The 15,589-nt window shown below is 37.0% G+C and overlaps 2 protein-coding genes and 1 non-coding gene across 10 annotated transcripts in view; 1 reads left to right on the top strand and 2 right to left on the bottom strand.

Moving 5' to 3' along the window:
* Positions 1–3,745, bottom strand: part of LOC141432441 (uncharacterized) — a 30,788-nt gene extending 27,043 nt beyond the window's left edge. The window contains exon 1 of the mRNA XM_074094007.1: positions 3,682–3,745. The gene's annotated coding sequence lies outside the window, so the exon portion shown is untranslated. The remainder of the gene's footprint in view (positions 1–3,681) is intronic.
* The window catches only part of LOC141432440 (AMP deaminase 2-like), a 42,845-nt gene that overhangs the window by 13,516 nt on the left and 13,740 nt on the right, over positions 1–15,589 (top strand). For 3 of the 8 annotated variants that reach the window (XM_074093998.1, XM_074094005.1, XM_074093999.1), the window contains exons 2-3: positions 9,060–9,201; positions 14,701–14,848. In XM_074093998.1, coding sequence (XP_073950099.1) covers positions 9,060–9,201; positions 14,701–14,848 — 290 coding nt within the window. The other 5 variants (XM_074094001.1, XM_074094004.1, XM_074094000.1 and 2 more) reach the window with 5 other exon arrangements.
* TRNAY-GUA (transfer RNA tyrosine (anticodon GUA)) lies at positions 3,229–3,320 on the bottom strand. The gene is given in 2 exon segments: positions 3,229–3,264; positions 3,284–3,320. It is a non-coding gene; the product is annotated as a tRNA-Tyr (tRNA).

Genomic DNA, 15,589 nt, shown 5'->3' on the forward strand with positions numbered 1-15,589 from the left:
AACAAACGAGAATATTTTTTTTATTTAAGAGCTTTATTGAACTTTCAGTGTCTTAACTTTTTGGGTTCGTTTTAGTTATTAGTATTTGATAAAATAATTATTGAAATCAAAATACCCAAATCTTCTATTACCGTGGTAATGGACAGGCTGTGATTCCATTACCGCGAATTGAGCTTCTATTACCGAGGGTATAAAAAACGGCAATTTTCTACCATCGGTAAAAGGAACGCGACACATGTTTTGGAACTTAATACCGAGGGATTAAAAAAAGGTAATGGCTTTGGTTCTGTATAATATATTGTACACAAATATTTTTTGAGAAAATTTAAATAAAACACTAAAGTATGATTCGAATAGTGTATCCAGCCCATTGTATTTTATTATGCTTATGCCACCAGTTATAGTTTGATGTATGCATGCTGAGTAAAAGTCACAACTTTATCAAAAAAATCTGCACTTACGGTACCCTAAATGTGAATTATTTTAACAGAAAAATAAAATGTCACTCGGTAATAGGGACTTCTTTAAGAACCTATTACCGACCCAAAGACAATTGAATGGGTCGGTAATAGATGCTCAACATTCTATTACCGAGGGTTGTGCGATCATACCATCGTTAATTGGCTTAATTTAGAGTATTGTAAAATCTAATTCCGACTATAAAAACTATAGGATAGAGTTGTGTTTGAATTACAAATCAAATATACTTATTACATCCTTGGCATATAACAAAAATTACATAACTGGTAAGTAAATATAAAATTTCATCGCAATATTTAAACAACTTGGCAAAATAACGGTTTCTATAGAAACTACAAATTCGGTATTGAAGTTTTGCTAAAAATTAAGAGTTTGTTAATACTTTTCATACCACGGAAATAGTTTTTTAAAAGCGTGAATAGATCAAGATTGGAATAACTGTAACAAATTATATAAACGATAATTATACCAAAAATAAAGCTTGAAGAACCAAAACTACCACTTTAACTATTACCGTGATATACCACGGTATTACAATCAACAGTTAAAAATGGCGCCTATCGCCGCTGTATTTTATTTTCATTTTAATCGTATTTCCGGGCCAAAAAATATACAAAAAGTATTCAGAACTCGTACAAAAAACTATAAAAGCCATTTAAAAACCATAACATTAGTTCAATTGCATAAATATTTTGTAAAACACTAAATAAGATTCGAGTCTGCTTGTATGTGGTGTCACGCGTTAGTATGGCAAATCCTCTTCCGTCGGTGCCATTTCGGAAAATCACGAATTGCGAGATCTTTGATTCATTCACATACACTAGCGCTAATAAATCCGTGAGTCTACTAAATAAGCTTTTATCTTGTAAAATATATTTTTAGGAAATCTATCGTTTGATTATAAAATGCGTATTTAAATTGCCGCGGTGATGGCCGTCGATTTCGATACCCCGGTAATAGGCGCCGTTACCGTTTTGGTCTCAAGCGTCTAATAATGGTTTTGATTTCGTTTAGTAAACAGTAAAAATTAGCCACTGGTGTCTTGAAGAAATGAACTTAATTGGACCTGTTAAATGTTCCCTTAATGTTTACGGGAGGGAATCAAAAATTAAACACATTGTCTATGCAGAAGATGAAATCTTTATGGTGTGAATGCATGATTTATACGTGTTGTTTACTTATGTTTTCGCCGTAACTTCCTAATAACTTGCGGAGTCTCCGAAGTGGGGAGAACCTATAATATACCTACTTCTACCTATTATCTTTGCGTCCTTATCACCATCAATCACTATACATGATTATACTGTTAACGTGCTGGTATAAAGCATGTTCACTTTTCGATCGGAACAGAATAGAACGGCGATTCATAAATAATAAATATTTAAATAGATTAAATATTTTGGGACAATTAAAACCAATTCTAAATTTCTAGGGTTCGGTTGTAACGGAACTTCGCCTCCGCCTCCGTTACTGCGGAAGTTCCGCAAGAAATCGTATCTTCGCCCCAACAAAGCCACTTACCCTGTTTCATAAGGTAAAAGCTTATTTGCGTCACACACAACTCACAGAAATCAGATTCCTTTGATAAAATTTGGAAAAGTATTTACGTGAAAAAGGATGTACATAAACCTTTTATCTTCCTCCAACGCTGCATGTAGGTACACGACATCTACGTCTGTGCGACACATAACTGTGGTGCATATTTGATTTTTTAGCACCAAAATCGGCTCATCAAAATTCATACAGACACGTCAAACTCACACACACATCTGACATATATTTTTGCGTGGATTAAAAAAGGAAGTCTAGACTATGGACATCCTGTAGCTCTAATAGTTCGCTGCTATATAGCTATCTCTGCTGGCATTGAAATCAGAAACATTACGTTTTGGTGGAATGCAACGGAAACTCGCATTGCAAAATAAAATTGTTTCGCCATGAAATTGTTCTGAAGTGGATAATATTTGTTCAGGCAGTTGTGTAGCCATGTCTATCCGGGGGGTGCAGGATGGGTCGCGATCGCCGCTCATCCTGACCGACTCCTTCTTCGATGATGGTGGTGAGTAAATGAAAAAATATTGGTACGTTTATTCTGTAATTCTAGGAGGACACGCTTGTTAAAACTATGTATAATAATCACGGTTTGTTATTAATTCAAGGTTAATTACATTAGATAGGTATTTATGTTACGTACGGGATGTAGACCGTCTATTACCTTATTGATCGAGATCCCAATATTTCGACGCAGCTGTGTGTATTCGCTCTACAAAATCATTTTTTCGGGCTTTCCTGTTTTAAATTGTTTTTTTCTAAATTACTTATATTAGTTATAGGTATTATATCATTAGAACACATAAAAAACCCCAGAAAAGTGTAGCTGTTGCTGGGTTTTCTTTCTTAGTGCTTAGGTTTATATTTAGATTTTCTTGAATGTAATTTTAAAATTGTGTACCTAATTACTACGACAAATTTACTCTTTGATATTTAAAAAAGCCGTAGCCGTCTATGGTTTGAAACGCCTCTCAAAACAGAGGGTCGTGGGTTCAAACCCGCGGCTGCTCTGAGTTTTTTCTTCATGTGCTTAGGTTTATATTTAGATTTTCTTGAATGTAATTTTAAAATTGTGTAATTACTACGACAAATTTACTCTTTGATATTAAAAAAAGTTACTTTTTTTTGTGAAAATATGATAAAATTATGAGTGACTAAATATAACAAACAATAAAAGAAAAATATATGCAAAAAGATTCCTTCGAACCGGATTTGAACCAGTGACCTATGGATGCCCGCTATCATGAAACTTCTACAGTCCACCGCTCTACCAACTGAGCTATCGAAGGTATAGTAATAAGTGCGAAATTACTGACCGCTTGTTGTTCCTTGTATTCGAAAATAAGTAGGGTGACGATGATGTTCTTGATTATAGAGAATAGAGATGATCTTTTTGTTTTTGGTGCGAGTAATTAATTAATTAATCTTGTGTAGTAGTGTTCATATATGGAAAATTGAAATGACTGAAAAATATCATAAGTATGTTGGTAAGTATATTTGAAAAACCTTTGGTGAGGAGTCGCTAGGCAAATGATTGTAGTTCATTGATATGGACCTCCGCAAAGAAACACCTGGTTCAATTATGCAAGTTATTGTTTGCCTTTCTGAAAAATAAGCCTTAGTCTAAACTTAGAACTAGTCAAAATATACCTTCTTTAGTTTTGGTGAACCTTAAAACCTAACTACAAAAAATGTTGTTTTTGATATTTTTACTGATCTCACAGCTATCTACCCAATCACAGTTAACTTAAATTAAACATACTATCTATTGTTTACGTTCGCGGGTCAGCTGGGGTATGTGGATATGCAGCCTGACGCAACACAGCGGGCCCGTCGCTGCAATGTGCTCGGGTTCGGTCGGCCGTCAGTTCAGTTCGTGGCCGCCGGCTCTCGCATCACCAGCGCCGCTCCAGCCACGTCGCCGCGTACCGTTCCATATTGGAAACTTAATATGTTCAACCATTAAATCGACAATCTTAATAACATTGTGACATTAAGGAATTTACCATTACTAATGAAATATGGGTGTCTTGCGTGTATGTCTATTGTTCATAGCTATAGCTGTTTTGTGATGATTGGTCAACAACGTAATTTTCATAAAGAAAGGATAGTTTTGTAAGACTTGATTAATAAGTTAATGCAGTGATAATATTCTGATAAATGTTAACTTTGGTCGGATTGTGTAATGAATTTCATTAGTTGATCATACTTTCTCGAAATTGAAAAGTTTAAATTAGCACATTTTTAACTAATGAATGATAAAATCTTGATTTAAATTTTAGTTGTTAACCGCATAAGTGAATGAGTTCAGTTGCTATCGTCTCGGGTGCTGGGTTCAAGGTTGACATAAGTTATTGGTTCATTATTGTTATTGTCAAATTCCAACGAATTTTGCGTCACATTAAAGATATTAAACCATGTAATAGTATAGTAATTTACGTGTTTTGTCAAATATGTATATCTAAGTAATTTGTATTTTCAAGGTCAATATTACAATTGCAGAACAACAATAACTGAGCATGTATGCAGGTAGTAAATATTTAAAACATAGTTAAAAAAATCTGCTAGCTCGATTTGTACTATTATCTGTGATGGCTAGGTGGATCTCACCCGGCATTGGTTATACCAAATCACGAAAGAGAAATAAATCATTAAAATTAGTATTTTTGTAGTATTTGCCAAGTAATAACTTGAAATCATACAGCTGGCAGTGGCAGTTGGCACACACAAAATCCGAGCGTTGTTTTCCTTCTTTATAAAGAGCAAACATCAAACACCGTAGCGGATAGAAGAGGAGCGAGATGAATCAATGTAGTTACACATCGTGAATGGTGTGTTGTGGAATCTATCGATCGTTAGATATTAAAATTTGCACTGGGAGCAATATTGAACTACTGGGTTGCACCAATTAATGTAATATTTAATTTTATTAGCAGCTCAAAAATGAGTTCTTTGAGGATTATTTTTAAATCCTGTTTTCTTGTGAACATGAGAGGAAGGTAAGGCAAGCAATAAGCCCGTAAATTGCGACCAAAGTAGACTGGCTGCGCCCCGTTCTATAAAGGGCCTGTGACGTGCCACGGCGGCCATAACCATAACCATAAACTGATAATGAGCTATCGAGTGCTGTGGCTGCGCCTTTCTTCATGTTGTTTAATCATGTGCAATTTTCTACTTGACTGGTGAGTCATAACCATAACGTGCGGCGCATGGTTATAATACTTAAATAATTACATTTGATATAAAAGCGCACTAGAAAAACTGGTTCCCTACCTTGATTTGCAGTATTGGCTATCTTGTTAGTTATAATTATCACCCGCCTATTTTTGTTTGTCATCGTTTGCCATCCAAAGCGCGTTCAAGCTGCAAACATGTTTTCGAAATGAGTTTTTGTTTGCAAAATTACTTGCTTCACAATCAATCTCTCACATTAATTACTGGCATTTCAAAAGCCGTATGTGTCTGTTGTATCCTACTGGACCTTCGTTTTCTACTTTTCATAGCAATCTGTATTAAAATTTGTAAGACAGTAAAATAGAATAGGTGCGTTCTTTTTAAATAAATATTTAACGATATTTACTAAGTGATCGCCAGCTGTTTATTTTCTAGCAGTAATAACAAAGCAATATCAATAGTCATTAGTTTTATAATTAAGACAAAATATCCCTACAAAATAGAAAAAGTATAAACAGGAAATATAATTTTTGTACCCAGCACAGCACCACGTGGTAAAATAAAGAAAGACGATAAGTTACATTGGCTCAAAACAAAATACATAACGTCAACCCAAGGCTCCTGCAACATTTTAATCTATTATGTCATTGGTATAATTTTCTTGTCACAATGATATTAACTCGATAACCTCTGCGTTCGTAGGACCATAAAAATCAAGTGTAGTTTGGTGTGTGCTTATTGCTCGAACTAGTCTGAAGTGCCAGCGTGAAGATGTTTAGCTTTGATAAGGACATATGGCACGTGCGGCGAGAGTCAGAAGCACAAGATGAGCCCGAAGACGAACGTAAATGTCTTATTGAGTAATTCGTTACATTTATAACCGTCGATCGGGGAAGCAAAGCTGTATTAAACACGTTGAGTGGGTCATGTAAAATATATCATTTTGCGCTGGGTCAAGAAAATTTGGAACTGATTGACAACATTGATTTCTGAGGAAAAAAATCAAAAGTCATTCACACAAGCAAATTATTTTTATTATATTCTACTCTCTTAATGCCATTCTAAGTATTTTGAATATAAAACAATATTTTAAAATAACAGCAGCGGGAAATTTTGTAATATAACAAAAAAAATGTTCTTGCCTATTGCAGTTACTAAGAATAGTTCGAATTGCACTAAGTTGCAATAAAACAAGACAAATTCTCTACATTCATAACACAAAAATATGCATCTAATTAGCAAAACGGAAAACATTAACCGGCAAAACAATCGTGCTATGAATGACCAATTAGCATCATCGATTCATGACCTCGGCTTGGTCGCGGCACCGACAATAAAGTGGTTACGAACGCCATTTAGATGCCGTGTTTCTGACTGAGCTGTCAAAATTTAAGCAACGTGTTGGTGTTCATACATGACGCGAATATGATATTTAACATTTATAAACTATTTCATATGTCGGGAACGCACCTGAATTTAAATTAGTTAAGTACGAAAAATACTCGCAACATCACGACTTCATATTGTACTTGGAATAGGTACAATGTTAACTTTATGATTCAAAGTATTTATAATTTATAAAGGTTTAAATAATTTATTGAATCAGGCGTTACTTTGCGGCGTTGTTTGCTTTGCTATCATAAGGTCACGGGTGAGCAAAAAAATTTTTTTAGCTCATTTATAAAGGTTTTGTTTAAAATTGACCGAAAAATAAGGATAATGCACCTAGTAGACCACTCAACTCATCTGCTCATAGTTCTTCGTCTGATCGCATGGTGACTCGTAGGACAAAAAAAATAGTAGTACATCCTACTCTACCAAGTGCAATACGGCGATTGCTGTGGTAATGTAATTGTTTTGGTTATGACTACGATGCACGTGTGAGGCGTTACACGGCTCATAGCCGTTACAGCAGGGCTACTACGAAACTCGAAACTCGAAGTTCGTGTCGTGCGGTCCCTCTGACACTTACACTGTTTAATACGAGAGCGAGAGGGACGGTACCATACGAACTTCGAGTTTCGAGTTTCGTAGTAGCCCTACTGTGCAGCTGCGATTACGTGTTTCGTCTTTGGCACTTTGGCAAGGCATATTCCAATGACTTAATTATTGGATTCTCACTGTGTGTTTCATTTTCAATCAGTGATGCAATCGCGCGCGCTTTAATTTTAATGACTTCGGTTCTTAACAAACCAATCAACTAATTGGTGTGTATTTAAATTAATATCAGGATCAAGTTGGATCGCCAACCCGTTTAGAACCTTAGTATATTTTGCAAAACGGATCCATTTTTACTGCAACCGCAGGTTCTTAAAAAAAAGAAAAGCTTCTGTAAGCGGAGACGATGCAGATAGAATAAACAGAAAAACATCCCACAAAATGCCACTGTGTGGTCACCTGACCATGTCTCGTTATGTGATGATTAAATTTCAAGATTTCTCTAGGTACATATTTGTCATTCTTATTACGCTACTTATGAACACAAATGCCAACGTTGAAAGCAAGATCATTATTTATAATTTTCCTCTGTTATGCTTTAAGGTAATAATATATGTCTGCAAAGGCTGCCTGGTCTTTTCGTACATTATATGTAACGTATTGATTTTAGTCCCTAGGCTGGAGCAACAAGTGTCGAAGAATTTCACACGCTTATGAAATAAAGTTATAGTTAGAATTTGCGAACATAACACCCATCGTTTACATTAGTTCTCGTGGAAATATGTACATATATATTCCATTCCATTTATGGTGCTCCCATATTGGCTGTTATACATTTTATAAAACATTTTGTTTATAACAAATATTTACAAATGTTATATCTATATTGTTATTTGTTATCAAGTTATATAATTTTTATAAAGTTTTACAACAAATTGTAAATACAATTCTTGAATTGTGTTATATAACATTTTTATGTCAATGTGGGAGTGTTTAAACATTTAACAAGTTGTGACAAAAGTTATAGTGTTAGGCAATGTTATCGTGTTTGTAGCATTACAATACAATACAATACAAACTCTTTATTGTACATCACCCAGTCTTTGGGTATGAATATACATAAATAAAAATATCAGTGTTATTCAGTGTATTCACGAATTTTCGAACATAAAAATATAAAATAAAGCACAAATATAATTATACATAACATCAAATAAAAAATATTTAAGTAGGTATGAAGGCAACATAAAACATAGGTAGCATAACACATTATAAATAAATATATATTTACGATAAAAAAGTAACGCCTGATTCAATAAATTAAATATATATTTTACCAAAAAATTATAAAAATAATAATTTTTAATTAGTTTGTATATAATTTTTTTCAAACGATATCAGGGTATGTTGGTTATATCCATATTACGTTATCTTATAGTGGTGCATCGACAAATCCGATCACTGGTTATAAGTTAATGTGTATGTTATACTCAACATAACATCACGTAATTTTTAGATGTCATACTTTACACACTTGTATACTAAATTACAAATTCCGGTCTGAGTGGAGAGCCTTGGGGGAGGCCTATGTCCAGCAGTGGACGTCTTTCGGCTGACATGATGATGATGATGATACTAAATTATGAAAAGGACTTTTTTAGATTTTCTAAACGCTAAAGCTAAAATTGTCCAATTACTGGCACTTGAGGTATCCCATCTTAGGCCTCTAGGTTGGCAACGCATCTGCAATACCCCTGGTGTTGCAGATGTTTATAGGCGGTGGTGATCTCTTACCATTAGGAGACCCACTGGCTCGTTTTCCATCCAGTGGAATACAAACAAAAAAAATTGTCTAATCTTCTCGAGATCGTATCTTGTTGAGCGTCATTTATCTTCTGTTTCCATGTTGTCCACAGGTAGCGAGAGCCCATCCACAGCGGTCGGAGCAGACACGCCCCGGGAGCTCCCAAACGAACTTTCGGCGCCCTACGAGGTCCCACAGTTCCCCATAGAGCAGATCGAGAAGAAGCTGCTTATTCAACGGCAGCTGAATGTCAAGTAAGGAATGGATCCTTTGAAATAAACAACAGGTTCACTTATGTTGCATCAACGTTTAACTAAATGCACATACTTAGTAGCAGAGCACTTTAACTTTAAATTATCTAGGACCAAATGCATCTTTTGACAAACAAATAAAAAAACAAAGCTGCCCTAACCTATATACCCTGACCTGGCCTATTTAATAAATTGTACAGTACGTACAAAACCCGTGGTGGCCTAGTAGTTTGACCTATCGCCTCTCAAGCAGAGGGTCGTGGGTTCAAACCCCGGCTTGCACCTCTGAGTTTTTCGAAATTCATGTGCGGAATTACATTTGATATTTACCACGAGCTTTGCGGTGAAGGAAAACATCGTGAGGAAACCAGTGCAAACCAGCGAAGCAATTCAATGGTGCGTGTGAAGTTCCCAATCCGCACTGGGCCCACGTGGGAACTATGGCCCAAGCCCTCTTGTTATGAGAGGAGGCCTGTGCCCAGCAGTGGGACGTATATAGGCTGGGATGGACAGTACGTACAAATCCGTTCTTGTAATTAAATTTGCAGCAGTGAGCTTAATAAGCTCGGATATTTATTACGCGTCTGCAGTTAACAGACGCGTCGGCAGATATTTTGCATGATATAAATTAAATTAAATTTAGCCTAGCTGGAAATACACATCAAAGCGTCAATTTTATTTCGAAGATGTAAATTTATGAAAATTAAAATCTTTACACGACATAGCATGTGAGGTGCAGTGCGGTTGGAAATGACGTGTGATGGTAATGCTTGTAAGCTATCCGCAGGCGCCGCTGGCACGGGGTGTGGGTAATTCAATTTACAGAGTCCTTGAACTTTGCTTAGGTACATATGTTGCCAAACTCAAACCGATACTAGCTATATACGCATTTTCGGAGACAACATGTGTAAAAATTCATTCTCTTAATGGTTACCAACATAATACCACAGCTAATAGCTAATTCTAGCTAGCTAATTGTATTCAGCTAATTCGAATAAAATGTATCATTTAAATAGACAAAACCTGGGGAGGTCTTATTCCGGTAAATTGGTCATATCCCGTGGGGAATCGATTTAGGTAGTTGCTATTGCCTAACAGTCGTTGTTTAAAAACTAAGTAGCGGTTATATTCAGAAATGTCACATCTTCTTTAATATATCATCAGCGGTACAAGCTATGACGCAGTGTTTGCTCGACATACTACTTATCAGCACATAAGCGTATTGACTCTGCCCACGCTCTGCAAAGTGAGTATAATATAAGGAATTTACGAGCAATTTTGTCCAGCAGTATGAAAGACGAATACATGGATATTAGATTAATAAAACCATACACGAGCGCGAGATAAACCACTAAACTGTATACTAGAGTATCGATATTATTAGTGTCGAGTAATTGGATCAACCTTGGTGCGACAGTAACCCTTACCCGGGGGATGTTCGCGGCCATTTGTAATGTGATTGCGATCCGGAGCGCAAGCCTGGCCGGCTGTAAGCGCCGGTGCACTTGCATATGCATATTAAAAAAAAAACCTTTTCCTTCGTGTTTTTTTGTGTTTATTTTAGTGTTTTGAATGACCAGTGGTTTTAAGTTCAATTAGATTATGACCAATGAAGATTTATCTTCTTTAAAATAGAAAATCATGTTCGGAAGTAAAAGCGAGTGTAAAAAGTGGACTTCATCTAGAAATTGTAGGTGAGTTCGACTAAGTAATAAAATTGGACATGCTTTTAAATTTTTACGCTAAATTATACATATTAATGGAAATTTTAATAATTTAAATTATGAGATTATCCTAGAATTTCTAAACTCATAGTCATCTTACATTTTGGCTCAGTTGTCTATTCGTTTCGAGCTCAAATCCATTTTTTTTCTTTTTATTGGGAAAAAAGAAAAACAGGTAGGTACAGACACAATTATCAACACGAGTAAGCATTTTTATCCAACTTCAAAAAGGAGGAAGTCCTATGTTCGGCACTATGTTTTTTCAGATAACACGCGTTGTGGAAATAAAAAAGATCACAGTGGCGTCAAACTTTTATAAATACACCCTATTCATATTATTAATGCGGAAGTTTGTAAGTCTGTTTGTTCGTAACATCTTCACGTCTAAACAGCTGACCCGATTTAGATGGAATCTGGGGGCAAGGCAGTGCCCCCGCCAAGTCGAGCGCGTAGCCAACACTGCCGTACCATCCTTTAATGGAACCATTTCGCCTCATTTTCAGGCCCCTATTTGAGAACCTCTGGATAACCCCAGAACGCAGAAATTTTCGTCATCCAATAACAGCAACAAACTTAAAATCCAAAATTTCAAGTCTGTAGGTCATTTAGTTCCGAAGTTAAGCTAAAGCAAAGTTTCGCATTTATGACACTCACTCAGTCACTCACTCATGATCATCAAAATAGAACTAGTACCTACTTCCCATAAACTCAGAGAGCTGAAATTTGGTACAGAGTTAGGGTTTATAAAGGGAAAACTATAAAAACTAGGATAATTGAAGATCTGGAGTACATGGTGACCCTGATTATAAAACACAAGAGTTCAACCAAACTATTAGTATTTAGTATTTATTTATTTGGTTGGCAAAAAACATAAAATACATAAGGCCTTATTCTAATAAGTCTTACAATATTATGCACCCTGGTGGGGTATAGCCACATTAGAGATCATTAGGGATCGACATACCGCCTTTACAAATTTTCTACAAAAAGAATTGCAATTCCACCAAAAACATTCTGTATAAAACTAGCCAAGTCTCGATGGAGCTGCTTGTTTATCCCTAAAAAGTAATGAAATCTAGACAAAGTCGTGTAAGGTTCCTTACTGCGATTTCTTTATTATTATAGTTAATGTTGTGTGACTTGGCCGTTGACTTGTACCCACTAACGTATAAAGAATGTTCAGTCTAGTCTTATCCAGTCCCACCAAAAATATTCTGTAAAAAACTAGCCAAGTCTCGATGGAGCTGTTTATTTATCTCTAAAATGTAATGAAATCTAGACAAAGTCGTGCCAAGTCTAAGGTTTCTTACTGCGATTTCTTTATATTGTCCGCGTATTGAGTCTCAACATTTACTGGATAAGACTTAAGACTCAACATTCTTTATACGTGAGTGGGTACAAGTCAACGGCCAAGTCACACAACATTAACTATAATAATAAAGAAATCGCAGTAAGGAACCTTAGACTTGGCACGACTTTGTCTAGATTTCATTACTTTTTAGAGATAAACAAGCAGCTCCATCGAGACTTGGTTAGTTTTTTACAGAATGTTTTTGGTGGGTTCTCTATACTGTTTGAGTCCCGGGGAAGGACATAGGATAGTTTTAATCCCGGAGAATTGCACAGTTCCCGCGGGATATCGAGACTATCCTGTTGTAGTTATACTTTTGATGTGAGACGTACGTTTGGCCAAGAGTTCGGATTTAATCAGATTTCCGTGAGAGGCAGGATTAGCCCGAGATAAGCAGAGAGCTGCGTGGGCCTATCGATGATGGCTGCCAACAGATAGCGCGCTATCGCAGCGCAAAAAGCTTAGCAAAAACGTCCAGTTGGGCTACTACGAAACTCGAAGTTTGCATCGTACCGTCCCTCTCGCTCGCTTCTGGGTTAGGTACCTATACTGTATACCGTATACATAGGTACATACAAGATCAAGATTTTCTTGGGCATCAAACTTTACTCGACCAGTTAGGGGGGTACACGCCGATGTTTAGAAACGTTATAATTATTATACCTAAATTTTTATGGCTTTCTTTCAAACTTCGAGACTTTGTGTACCTACCTACCTACTTAGTTTTGGAAGACCTTAATGATTATAAATTATAGTTTCAGTTAGCTCGACAAAAGCTAATAACTGTTTATTTGACGTCATTTGCAGGCTATTTTACGTTAACAAGCAAGCGAATAAAGCGTGAACTGAGGATTCAATTAATCATTACGAGTGCTTCGTAATTGATTACTGAGTATTATTTAACGGACGTCTATGTTGACTCTATAGGTAGAGGTGGACTTCTGATGCAAGTGTCAGTGCGATTAGTACCTACAGTCACGCACCAATATCTGACACAGCAAAGCGTGTATATACAGCGTGTATTTTTGATACTACCTCAAGCTGTAACTAGACGAAGATTTAAGTGCATGTGAACCGATATCAAAACAATTTTTTAATTTAGAATTAACTACCAGAGCGTAATTAATTTTTGAAATATTTTCGAGCAGCAATGTAATGCGTACCTAGGTACAATAATTTGATAAGAGAGAGAAGCAGAAGTGTTCTGTAACAGCTGTCACGTCAACAAGTGCGACGTTTGAACAAAACAAAGTAGTATCACATTACGTGCTAATTAATTTTATAAGGAAAATAATAAGTCTATTTTTTTGACTAAACATAATAAAATGTGATAATTAGAGCCTTCACTAACTACCCTTAAAGTTTGAGGTAGTCTCAAAAATACACGCTGTATATCTGATATGACTATTTCTAGGGCACGTAGGATGTGTCAGATATTTTAGCACTCTCCTCTGTAGCACATAACGTGTGTGGCCTGTAATATGAGCAAATAATTAAAACATAGATTGTACTCTTCAAACTAAACAACATTAACATTAGTGCAGCGACTTTGAAAAATGATGGAGTCTTTAGGTTACCCTTTTTTATACAAATTAAATACTGTTATCAATGTACCTACGCCATCCTAGAACCCAACTGACGTCGCCTGTCACGCTACAAACATCAAAAAATTTGCTTTACATTGCTGCTTCGAATAAATAGTGAATACAAATAAAAAAAAACTAATTATTTTTTTAAGTAATATAACTAATGCTGTTCAGTTTGACGAGTACGATCTATGTTTTAATTATGTGCTAGTGTTACAGGCCACACTCGGTATAAATGCAGGTGACTTTACCACCGCTAGTCGCGACAATGGAGGTGTGAGTTTCTCTTTAGGGGAGAAATATTTTCTACGGTCTAGGGCAGGGTTTCTCAAACTTATGGCTCCACGTACCCCTGTTAAAGTTTCTAGACGATAGCGAACCCCTCCCCCAAAGAAAGTAATAAAATTGACTGATGGAGAAACTAAAAATAAAAAATACAAAAAGACCAATCTTAATTATCTTGCTAGTCTTGCAGCCTGGTGGTTTTTGGAGTCACGTAAACCTTGTTGCGAACCCCCTACCGTCGAATAGCGAACCCCTAGTACCCCAGTTTGAGTAAGCCTGGTCTAGGGTTAGAAATTAAATCATAAATCCTGGGTAACTTATGAATGACAGTTTCGTACATCCCTGAGTAACCAAGTGGTGCTCATGTCCTCTTAAGCAGAGGGTCGTGAGTTCCAGCCCGAGCTCTTACCTTTAAGTTAATCCGGATCCTGTTGAGTAAATAATAGCAAACTTTCCAATTTTTCAGTTGGATAGGATTCTTCACTCAGTGAAATAGGAAACAACTGAGCGACACTATTAAAGAAACAAAGATTCAAAAAAATGTATTTGTTTCCAGGGCAGCAGAATGCGGGCAATCCGTCCGCTCGTTCGGCGGCAGTGAGGCCGGAGCGTTGCTGGAGGAGCGGCGCGGAGACGACGAAGACCACGACATGGTCATGCCGCACTTCCAGAGGGTCCACATCAGCGGGGAGGACACTTCGGGGGTACGTGGACCCGACTTCGGGGGTCGGCCTTAGCCATCTAGCCGGCGGACGAGTCATATCTTTGCCATTGTCTGTCTGCTAGACATAAGTATAATACTCATACTCCCACGAGAAAAGTCCATGGCATTCGCGTTGTATTAAGATACGATTTTGCAGGTGGTAGGACCTTGTGCAAGGTCCGCCCGGATTGCTACCACCATCTTGCTCGCTAATCCTGCCGTGAAACAGCAGTGCTTGCACTGTTGTGTTTCGGCGTGGAGAATAAGACAGCCGGTGAAATTACTGGCACTTGAGGTATCCCATCTTAGGCCTCTAGGTTGGAAACGCATCTGCAATCCCCCTGGTGTTGCAGGTGTCTATGGGCGGTGGTGATCCCTTATCATCAGGAGACCCACTTTTTTTTTTTTTTAATGGTATAGGGGCAAACGAGCAGGCGGGTCGCCTGATGGTAAGCGATTACCGTCGCCCATGGACACCTGCAACACCAGAAGAGTCACAAGTGCGTTGCCGGCCTTTAAGGTAGGAGTACGCTCTTTTCTTGAAAACTTGAAGGTCATAGCGGTCCGGTAATACCGCAGGCGATAGCTCATTCCAGAGTTTTGCTGTGCGAGGCAGGAAATTTCTGGAAAAACGCACAGTAGAGGACCGCCAACCATCTAAATGGTGAGGATGGAAGTGTTGTTGCCACTTGCTCGTTTGCCATCCAGTTGAATAAAAAAAAAAAAAAACGATGCCTATGAA

This window comes from Choristoneura fumiferana, chromosome 11, assembly GCF_025370935.1.
Source record: "Choristoneura fumiferana chromosome 11, NRCan_CFum_1, whole genome shotgun sequence".
Lineage (NCBI taxonomy): Eukaryota > Metazoa > Arthropoda > Insecta > Lepidoptera > Tortricidae > Choristoneura > Choristoneura fumiferana.